This window comes from Dasypus novemcinctus, chromosome 2, assembly GCF_030445035.2.
Source record: "Dasypus novemcinctus isolate mDasNov1 chromosome 2, mDasNov1.1.hap2, whole genome shotgun sequence".
In the NCBI taxonomy this organism is placed as follows: domain Eukaryota; kingdom Metazoa; phylum Chordata; class Mammalia; order Cingulata; family Dasypodidae; genus Dasypus; species Dasypus novemcinctus.
In genome coordinates this window covers 63,277,351-63,289,440 of record NC_080674.1, presented here as the reverse complement: position 1 = coordinate 63,289,440, position 12,090 = coordinate 63,277,351, and the positions used below count along the sequence as shown (strand labels likewise).

The window sequence follows — 12,090 nt, the reverse complement described above, 5'->3', positions numbered from 1 at the left end:
ACACGCAGCAAATGGACACAGAGAACAGACAACTGGGGTGGGAAGGGAAATTTTTTAAAAAAAGAATTTATTTTAAAAAATAAAAAAAGAAAAGAAATTAAGACGCAACAGAACATACTATACGGTTTCCATTTGTATTAAGCTCAAAAACAAGCAAAACTAATCTATGGCAAGAGACATCAGATGGTGCTTACTTTGGGGTGGGGGAAAAGAGCTGACAGTGAAGGGTCATGAGGGAGGTTTCTGGGGTGTGAATGATGTTCTATCTACTCTGGCTGATAGTTAAACAGGTGTGTCATACTGTAAACATTCAAACTCTATCCTGCATCTGTGTACTTTTTAAGTATTTTATATAGTTCAATAAAAATTTTTAAAACCTTAGCACACATATACACACACACATTATGGAAACTGATACCTAGAGAATGTAAATTAGTAAATGGAGAAAACAAGTTTAAGATAGACATTTAAGCAGAGTCAAGGCCCAACGTAGTCCTATGTGTTCCCACTAGACATGATCTCCCTAATCCTTTTTAACTATGCTATATTTTACAACTTTAACTCCCTCCTATCATCAAATCCCTGAAATAATGTTTTCTCCTATAATGTTTTGCTTCAAGCTTGAAATCTGTTTTCTTCTGTTCCAAGAAAACAGGTTCAGCGGTTTTCATGATACTCACAATTCTAATTAAGATACAAGAGCATAATTTAATTAGTAGCTATCAAAGTAGAGGGGTACAGACCATATTAAAAAATAAACATATTAGATAGAACAACCCATTAACCTGGAGAAAATGTGTATCTTCAGCAACTCTCCAATAATTGTTAACATTCCATCTTTAATTTCATGCATATATTGTCATTTAACGAATTCAGACTATATACCCCTGGTAGAAAATGGATAGACTCTAAATAGGACCCAGTTAAAACTGCATTGTAATATAGAGCTGACATGTAAGTTTAAGTTAATTACTTCTCATTCTGTGAAAATAGTGGTAAGAGTAGAAACTATGACAGAAAAAGATAGACAAAACTTTAAAAAGCAGATTTTTTTAAGTGCCTTAAATCTAAATCTAAATTCAATTACCATCCTTGCTCCCTTTCTAAGAATATTTATCTCTTTTCCAGCTTCTACCTCAATGGATAATAAAGGAGCTTAGAATTTAATCAACTAATACTATAGATTTTTTTCTTACTTTTTAAGTTCAACGTCTCAGCTTCTAATTCTTCATGTGAAATTACAATCTAAAATATATAATCAAAATTTATACTCCTTTTTAAAAAAGACATTTATGATCATGCTATCTATATTCAGTAACACTGAATGAATTTTAAGAGATTTTAAATATAGCTGGGCATACCAGTAGAAATGTTAAGTACTACTGGACCATTTCCTACAGCCCAATAATGCACAATTTCTCATCACTACTTCATTTCTCCCAAATTTCTAAGTAAGTACTAAAATTAGAAAAAGGTTTACTTTACACTACAGGCATCATAAGGGCAGCCTAAAAATATTCTGGTGGCTTCCAATATCATTCAAGGGCATGTTTTAAAGGTTTTATAAATATAAGAACTTATAAAGCTATAGTGCCATCTTCTGGAAAATAAAAAGTACATTACTTATTCTACAAAATTCACTATTTAAATTAAACAAATTCCAGCCTCATCTCTGAACTGCCTTTCCATCAATTAAATTATATGTAACTTAAGAGAAATTTGTTCACTTAACACTCACCTAGCAGCTGGAACTAAATTTGATGAGATTACAAATGCATGAAGGCAAATATGCAGAGCATTCAAGAATCAGCAGCTGGTTCAGAATGACCTAGCATTTCCTTCTCAATGATTTTTGTAAATTCTAACCTCATTAAGAGAGTACTGTGGGAAGATGGCAGAGTAGGAAGCTCCAAGAATAAGTCCCTCTACCAGAATAATTATGAAACAGGGATGATCTGTCTGCATCAACTATTTCAAAACTCTAGCATCCAGAAGAACACTGTGCAACATTTATGGAAGAGGAGAAGAGGCTGGAAAAATGCAGTAATACAACTGAATTGCATTCTCCCTATGGTGGCAATCTCCAACCTCATGGCAGGAAGAGGTAAGGTACTGGCCCAAGAATGGGACATAAAAACTCAAGTTCCCCAAAATCCAGGTATACAACCCAAGCACTCATAACTGCTTTTAATTATGTATTTCAGATGGCTGGAGGTCCAGTCTATGGATGGTCCCTGTCCCAAACCAGCCCAGACAAAGGCAGTAGAGAAAACTTAAAGACAATATGCTTCTTCATATAAACGGGACAGTTGGAGGGCTGCATTTACTGTGCAGGGGCCAACACAAGAAAGCTCAGCTTTGGGGAGTTCTGGGGGAAGCTTCTAACACCGTTCCTGGTCACTTCCGCAATCTCTCCCAAAGGCAGTTTGGAGATAACTGGTGCTCCCACTGTGGGTGCCTGGCCTTGTTTCAGCTGGCAAGACTGACATGGGAAACCCATACCCAGCACACAACCCCTGCCTGAATTTGCCCTCCAGGGAAAAGCAGAATAAGAAACAACTGAGGGCGGGGCAAAGATTTACTTCCTTTAAATCCTGCAGAGGGAAAATCCATGAGAGGAGAAAGTGTATTTCCTGGGGATTAGGAAGGGATTCAAATTCCAGTACACAGGGGAACTCCCAAGGCCACCAGCGAGCAGAAGCACAGAGAAAAACACAGGCCAGCAAATACAGAAAGGACCCTGAACTATGCATTTGCCTTGGACCAAACTTCTTGATAGGAGGGCTGAACTCTGAAAGAGCACCAGCCAACACAAAGCCAATTTGTGAAGAATCTGAAAGGTGTTTTCTGCTTAAATTTGCTTGAATTTCTTAGCTCATGAATCTCAAGAAAATTTCAGTCATATCACTAGTTGGATACAAAGTCAAGAACTAGATATTTCAAGGAATAAATCCCACAGCTAACGTTATAATTGAACAGTGTGCAACAAAAGATAAGACAAAGAAACAGGAAATGATGGCCCACCCAAAGAAGAAAAAAATCCCAAAAGCATTAAGAAAAAGACAAGACTGTAGACATTCAAAAAAAGACTTTTAAATGATCTTCAACATGCTCAAGGAAACTGAAGGAAAATACAGAGAAAGAACTAAAGGATATTGGGAAAACAATTAATATGCTAAGGAAATAAAGGGGAAAAAACTCCCCAATCAGAAGGCTGGGATTGGCAGAATGGATTTTAAAAAAGCATGATCCAACTATATGCTGTTTACAAAAGACTCACCTTAAATTCAAAACATAACCATATTGAATGTGAAAGGTTGAAAGAAAAAGCTCGCAAAAGAAAGCTGGAGATGGGAAGATGGCTACAGACTAAGAAGCAGAGCTGAACGCTCTCACAAAAACAATGAAGAAAGAGTCAAAAGCTACTTTGGGGGTGGGCAGACCAACACAGTGCTACACAACTCCCAGGAGGGTGAGGGACAGAGAAACCAAGAAGCTGAAAGGACAAACATGAGTTACCAAGCCCCCATGACAGCTGGGCTTCCCTACCCAACCCCCCAGATACTAAGCTGGGGTAAAATCCTGGGATCACCATAGCCAACTGAGAGGAAAATAGACATCTTCCCCCCTGCAGCTATTTCAAGGGAAAATGGAGAGGAGGTCGGAGTGCTTTTCTTCAGTGAATTTGGCCAGCAGAGCCTGCTCTCACTCTCCCAAATTGGAGATTCAACACAGGAAAGCCGAGAATGAAACACCTACATGGAAAGGTTCACTGAATAGCGCCATCTGCTAGTCAATCTGGAAACTGCACGGACAAAAACTGCTCTTGCTCTCTGTAGCCAACCCCTGAGAGAAAATCTTTACCCCACTAGTGAGTCCCTGGCCCAATTATGAATACTTAAGCTGGGCAGTTTAAAGACTGAGAATAAGTTGAACCAAATACCAAAGAAGAGCTGTGGGGGAAAAAAAAAAGGCAAGAAAGAGAAATTAGCCAACAGAGTAAATACACCAAGGCAAGAAAGAGAAATTAGCCAACAGAGTAAATACACCAACATATTTAGATGCCTAAATATCAGCAAAAAAAAAAAATTAAAAGCCATACTAGGGAACAGGAAGAGATGACCCAGGCAAAAGAACAACCAAATATCCTAAAGAGATACAGGATTTAATACAATTAATCAGTGATAATCACACAACTCTCCTAAATCACTTCAAAGAATTTAAAAAAATATATGACTAAAGAAATAAAGGATATTAAGAGGACACTGGGTGAGTATAAAGAACAATTTCAAAGTCTGCAAAGAAAAGTAACAGACCTTATAGGAATGAAAGACATGATGGACAAGATTAAAAATACATTAAAGGCACATAAGAGCAAATTTGAATTGAAAGAAGACAAAATTAGTGATTCTGAAGACAGAACACGAGAACTAGAAAAGACAGGAGAGCAGAAAGAGAAGAGAATGGAAAAAATGGAACGGAGTCTCAGGGAACTGAATGACAATGCGAAACACACAAACATTCGCATTATTGGTGAACTAGGAGAATGGAAAAGGGGCAGAAAGAATATCTGCGGCAATAATGACCAAAAATGTGTCAACCCTTATGAAGGACATAAATATCAATATCCAAGGACAACACACCCCAAACAGAATAAATCCAAATAGACCTATTCCAAGATACTACTATTCAGAATGACAAATATCAGAGATAAAGAGAAGATTCTGAAAGCAGCAAGAGAAAAGCAAAGTATCGCATACAAGGAAAACTCAATAAAATTAAGTGCCGAGCTCTCTTCAGAAACTATGTAGGAGAGAAGTGGTATGACGTATTTAAGGTACTGAAGGAGAAAAACTGCCAGCCAAGAATTCTGTATCCAGCAAAGCCATCTGTCAAAAATACAGGTGAGAGAAGTGGACATGGCTCAATTGATAGCGTGTCCACCTACCATATGGAAGGTCCAGGGTTTGATACCCAGGGCCTCCTGACCCATGTGGTGAGCTGGCCCACGCGCAGTGCTGCCGCGCTCAAGGAGTACCCTGCCAGGCAGGGGAGCCCCCGTGTAGGGGTGTCCCACACGCAAGGAGTACACCCCGCAAAGAGAGCTGCCCCGCATGACAAAAGCACAGCCCACCCTTCAGAAGTGGCATCGCACACACGGAGAGGTGACGCAGCAAGATGATGCGACAAAAAAGAGATGTAGTTTCCCGGTGCCACCTGACAATGCAAGTGGATGCAGAAGAACACACAGCGAATGGACACAGAGAGCAGACAACTGGGGGGAAGGGGAGAAATAAATAAAATAAATCTTTAAAAAAATAATAAAATAAAGGTGAGTTCAAAGTCTTCACAGACAAACAAAAACTGATAGAGTGTGTTACAAAAAGATCAGATTTGGGAAGCAGACTTGGCCCAGTGGTTAGGGCGTCTGCCTAACACATGGAGGTCCGTGATTCAAATCCTGGGCCTCCTTGACCTGTGTGGAGCTGGCCCATGCACAGTGCTGATGCAAGCAAGAAGTGCCGTGCCACACAGGGGTGTCCCCCATGTAGGGGAGCCCCACGCACAAGGAGTGCGCCCCATAAGGAGAGCCGCCAGGTCAAAAGAAAGAGCAGGCTGCCCAAGAATGGCACCGCACACACGGAGAGCTGATGCAACAAAAAAGAAACATAGATTCCCAGTGCCGCTGATAAAAGATAGAAGCGGTCACAGAAGAACACAAAGCGAATGGACACAGAGAGCAGACAACTGGGGGGGAGGGGAGAGGAGTAAATAAATTAAATCTTAAAAAAAAAAAAAGACATGAAAAGGAATGTTGTAGCCTGAGAGGAATAAACAAGGGAGAGAGATTTGGAGAAGAGTTTAGAAAGGAAAATTATTAGGAAGGGTAAACTAAAAGATAAGACAAACAATAGAATGATTGTGACAAGAGAGAACCAAAGGACAAAATGGATGAAGCAAGTTTTCAAGAAGCCTTCACATCTACCCAACGAACACTGAAATATGGAAAGAAGTCCTTTTTTGGGCAAGAACATTCGAGCGCAGCAGAAAGTGGTACAAAGGATTAAAAAGGGGAAATCATCATCAGAAGTAACAGATTTCTTACCAAAGTGAATTCCTGACTATGACTTTGCAAGTGATAACGTTGTTGCTGTTTGTACAGCTATTGCTGAGAAACAAAAGACAGCTTCAACAAATAGAACAATGGTTATTGTGTCTGCTTCTGGGACTGTAGAAAAGGAAAATGGTGCTCCAACAACAGATAGCTCTGTTTTTTATGAAACCCTGATGAAGGAAAATACATAGCATGAATTACTTGAAAATTTTTTTTTTATTTAAAGTTTTAGACAAAGGGACATTCATTCTGGAGAAACAGGGCAAAACTATTTGTCAGATAAGTTTTTCAGATGAAGCATTTAAATCTAAATGGTAGCATTACTTTATAGTGTTTGGACTATGCTTTGATAAGTTACAGTTTATACTTAAGAACAGAATTCTAAGCAAAATGTTTTTGATGTACAAATTTAATTTTTTTTTTAAAGATTTATTTTATTTATTTCTCTCCCCTTCCCCCCCTCCCCCGTTGTCTGCCCTCTGTGTCCATTCGCTATGTGTTCTGCGTCTGCTTGCATTATCTGGAGGCACTGGGAAACTGCATCTCTTTTTTGTTGCATCATCTTGCTGTGTCAGTTCTCCATGTATGCGGTGCCCCTCCTGGGTGGGCTGCGCTTTTTTCACACAGGGTGGCTCTCCTTACGAGGTGCACTCCTTGCATATGGGGCACCCCTACGCGGGGGCACCCCTGTGTAGCACAGCATTCCTTACACACGGCAACACTGTGCATGGGCCAGCTCATCACATAGGCCAGGAGGCCCTGGGTATCGAACCCTGGACCTCCTGTATGATAGGCGGACACTCTATCAGTTGAGCCACATCCACTTCCCATATAAATTTAATTTAATGCAAATATATGGATGGATACATTTTAAAGACACAACTTGAAAAGCAATTCTTGAATCATAAATAACTTGGTCAGTGTTATTGCAATGCTGACTCATCGACTTTTGTTTTATAATAAAGGAAATAACTGATTGCTTTCTCTCCTAAAAATATACTGCTGGCAGCGGACTTGGCCCAGTGGTTGAGGCGTCCGTCTACCACATGGGAGGTCCGTGGTTCAAACGCCGGGCTTCCTTGACCCGTGTGGGGCTGGCCGATGCGCAGTGCTGATGCGTGCAATGAGTGCCCTGCCATGCAGGGGTGTTCCCCACGTGGGGGAGCCCCACGCGCAGGGAGTGCGCCCAGTGGGAGAGCCGCCCAGGGCGAAACAAGGTGCAGTCTGCCTGAGAATGGCGCCACCCACATGGACAGGTGACACAACAAGATGACACAACAAAAAGAAACACGGATTCCCGGGCTGCTGACAGCAGCAGGGGTGGACAGAGAAGACGCAGCAGGTGGACACAGAGAACAGGCAACCGGGGTGTGGGGGGAGGGGAGAAATAAATAAATAAATCTTTAAAAATATATATATATATATATTTATATATATACTGCTATCATTATTCCCTCTGTTTCCTTGCTTCTTGTCACAAGACTTGTTTTTAATATTTTGATTCAAAGTTGTGGTTTTGTTATATGTGGAATCTTTGAAAGTTCAGTCAAAACTGCATAGAAATGTGAACATTCTAAAGTTTCTCTCAATTCTGATTTGTGCTTAAGTTTTTATTAGGTGTGAAGTACTGATAAATGTCACAATGACGGGTTTTTTTTTTAGATCATTACTGTAGGCAGGTTAGTCCTTACCACAAGTCATTTTTGAAATGTGCATTTTTTTAAATGAGTGGCTTTTACAGATACATCATAATTGTACTGCTACATTAAAAAAAATAGGAATGATGTGGGAGAGTGAGGGGTACACATACTTCAGTGTACCCCTTCATACTTTCAGTGTAACTTTTCTGTTATCTAAAACCTCTTTAAAAAATAAAGCTTATTGTATTAATAAAATAAAATATTTAAAAAGTTAAAAAAAAGAAAGAAAGAAAGCTGGGGTAGATAGACTAATATCATGTAAAATATTTTAAGCCAAAAACTGTTACCAGGGACCAAGATGGTCATTATATATTGATACAGGATTCAATTCAGTAAGACAACTTAACAATTATAAATATATATATGCATCTAACAGCAGAGCCCCAAAACATATGAAGCAAATAAGACAGAGCTGAAGAGAGAACCGATGGTTCTTTATCAAAAGGAGAAGACTTCAATACACCATTCTCAATATTGGATAAAACATTTAGAAAGAAGATCAATAAGGAAAAAGAAGACTTCAATGATACTCTAAGCTAGCTACACCTAACAAACATATAGTACACTTCACCCAACAACAAAATGCACATCCTTCTCCAGTGCAGGTCAAGGATAGACCATATGTTAGGCCATAAAACAGGTCTCAATAAATTCAAAACTATTGAAAACATACAATGTTTCTCTCCACCACAAGGAATAAAGCTAGATATCAGTAAGAGAGGGAGAAATGGAAAATTCACAAATGTATGGAAATTAAACAAGACACTCTTAAACAACCAATGAGTTAAAGAAAAAATCACAAAGGAGGTAGGAAATATCTTGTGGCAAATGAAAATAAAACACCACACACTAAAACTTACTGACTACAGCTAAGGCAGTGCTGAGAAGAAAATGTATACCTTTAGATACTTATGTTAAAAAAGATTTCAAATCAGACCCAACCTCAAAACTGGAGGAGTCAGAAAAAGAACAACAAACTGAATCCAAAATGAGAAGAAGTAACAAAGATTACAGTGAAGATAAATAAAAGAGAATTAAAAAAACAATAGAGAGAATCAACAAACCCAAAAGTTGGTTCTTTGAAAAAATCAATAAAATTGACAAACCTTTAACTACAGACAAAGAAAAAGTGAGGACACAAATAACTAAAAGCAGAAATGAAAAGGGGGGCATTACTAATGACCCAACTGAAACAAAAAGGACTATAAAAGGATACTGTGAACAACTATATGCCAACAAATTAAATAACCTAGATGAAGTGGAAAAATTCTTAGAAACACACAAACTACCTGCACTAACTGAAAAAGAAAAGATTTCAACAAAGCAATAACTGGTAAAGAGACTGAATCAGTAGTCACACCCACTATAATGGCTACTATTAAACAAAAAACAAGTTTTGGAGATAATGTGGAAAAATGGGAACACTCATTCATTGCTGGTGGGAATGTAAAATGTTGCAGCCACTGTGGAAGACAGTTTGGTGGTTCCTCAGAAAGCTAAGTATAGAGCTACCATACCACCTGGCAATTCCACTACTAGATATATAACCAAAAGAACTGAAAGCAGGGAGTCAAACATATATTTGCACAACAATGTGTCATTATTCACAAACAGAAGGTCAATATACCATCTACTTCTCCAGAAAACTATATAGATGTTGATTTGTAATTAAATGCATAAATCCTTTCCTTCTTTAGTAAAGCAGTCTTTTATATAAAGAATGAAGATAAACAGATACATTCCTACACTTTCTTTAATTTGGAAAGGACTGCATTTGGAGTTTAGGAGGATGGAACTTACTGAGGTGCTACACGTCTCCAGTAGCGATCAATTCCATTTTTAAAGTACAGCACAGCAAGCCACCTTACATTTATATCCAGAGTGTGATTTGTGAAGATATTCTGTAAGTAAAAGCATGGTATTAGAAAAAACATGTAATAAGCTAAAAGTATAATAAATACACACAAAAGTAAGCACTAAAGGCGTTTTTATTTCAATGTTTTGTTTAAATTTTATTACTATAATCATATTGCTTTTCGAATTAGATATAGCTCTATAAGGCAAATAAAAAAATACCTGCTTAAAAAACATTGTTTAAGCTGAGTAATACATACATGGAGATTCATTATACTATTCTACTTTAAAGTATGTTTGAAAATTTGCATAATAAAATATTAAACTAGGAAACAAACCTAATTATACTTTAAGTGAATAACATAATCCCACACACAAACACAAAACTAAAATAAAAACTTAAATTTAAAAAGAAAAACCAAATTTACCAGGGCATAAAAGCAAAGATTCTAACAAGTCAAAGCCCCTCAGTTGTTAAGAGGCAGTATGAGATAAACAACCTATTTCAAATTATCCTTATGATCACAACACAGTGATGAATAAGTTTAGCAGCAAAATATTTTTAAATATGTAAGGACAAGTACAAAATGAATAATTTCAACTCAGACTTGACCACTGCTCAAATAATTTGTTCATTCTTTCAAACGAAATAAAGGCATTCCTCATACTTCATAGTCCTGGGGGCCATAAGAATGACCATAAAAGCCAAGCCCATGAAAAGAAATGTTAATAATCAGTGGGGAGTGAAGCAGCTGTGGCTCAAGCAACTGAGCTCCTGTTTACCATATGAAGGACCCAGGTTCGATCCCCAAGATCTCCTAGTAAAAAAAAGAGAGAAAAGGCATAACAGACCTGCAAAGCACGGTGCAGTGCAAGCCTCTGTGCAGTGAAGCAATGCACCAAAAAGACAACGATGCAATCATATAGAAAATACAAAGAGAGAGGCTAAAAATAATAATAATCAATGGAAAGGGAGTTGATGTGGCTCAAGCAGTTAAGCACTCACCTCCCACATGGGAGGTCCCAGGTTCAGATCTGGGTACCTCCTGATAAAACAAAAAAGAAACAACAAGCAGACCAAACAAGAAAACCAACTCAGGGAAGCTGAGGTAGCTCCGTGGTTGACAGTCAGCTTCCCACATATGAGGTCCTGGGTTCAATCCCCAGGCCTAACTACCTCAAAAAAAATTTTTTTTAATAAAATCAATGGGGAAAAGTATAATTGTTCCCATATCTTTTTAAAATGGTTTGACAGTTGTTAATGTGTAGGGAAATGAACAGTAACACTAATATTAATTTAGTACACTGTAATTTAAAACATTATACACATTAAGAACATTATACACATTACGTGTTTTGCTTCTTTGTAAAAATCTAAATAAAGGAATATTACAAACTCTGCCCACAAATTTTATGACTAAATGGAAAAACTCCTTGAAAGAACAATCTGCCAAATCTTACAAAAGGAAAAAGTTATTCTGAATAGATCTGTATCTATTAAAGAAATTGAATTAGGAATTAGTAATCTTCTAAAACAGAAAGCACTAGGTTCAGAGGATTTCACTGGTGAAAGAAATGATTCCAATTCTCTACAATCTCTTCCAGAAAATAGAAAGAGAGGAAACACTTCCTAACTGTTGTGACAATAAGGATAATTTAATAAGGTCAGCATTCCCCTAATATCAAAAATATTATTTAAAAAGGAGTGTTATGGACCAATATTGCTCATGAATAGAGATGTAAAAATCCTCAAAACTTAGCAAATAGACACCAATAATGCATTAGAAGAATTATGACTAGGTGGGATTTATTTCAGGCTTGCAAGACTGATTTAACACTCAGAAATCAATTAACATAATCTACCACATCTACACAATACAAGAGAAAATGCTTATATCAGTAGGTGCAGACTCCTTGAGAACTAAAAACTCTCAACCTACTAGGAAGAAAGGGGAATTTCCTCGACTTGAAAAAGAATATGGACAAAACACCTAAAACCAACTTCATACTTAACGGTGAGAAACCAGGTATTCAGAAACAAGAAAAGGATGTCCCCACTCACCACTGTTATTCATGATTGTACTGGAAGCCCTAGCTAATGTAGTAAGACAAGAAAAGGAAATAAAAGGCATTACAGATAGGGAAGAAAAAAATAAAACTGTCTTTGTTCTCAGATGATATGATTGTGCAGAAAATCCCAAAAATTCAACAAAAAAAAAAAATTCCTAATAACTGGCTACAGTAAGACTGAAGAATGCAATATATACGTTCATTGTTTCTTATAAACCAGGAATGAACTGGAATTTGACATTGAAAATACAACACCATTTACAGTAACACCAGAAATAAAATACCTCGGTATAATTCTAGGAAGATACACATAAAATCTATAGAGATAGGAGACTCAGTATTATTAAGATG

At 37.6% G+C, this 12,090-nt stretch overlaps 1 protein-coding gene across 1 annotated transcript in view; it reads right to left on the bottom strand.

The window, feature by feature from the left end:
• Positions 1–12,090, bottom strand: part of IPO11 (importin 11) — a 256,004-nt gene that overhangs the window by 202,287 nt on the left and 41,627 nt on the right. Inside the window, exon 3 of the mRNA XM_058309280.2 lies at positions 9,616–9,716. Within this exon, the coding sequence (XP_058165263.1) occupies positions 9,616–9,716 (101 nt within the window). The remainder of the gene's footprint in view (positions 1–9,615; positions 9,717–12,090) is intronic.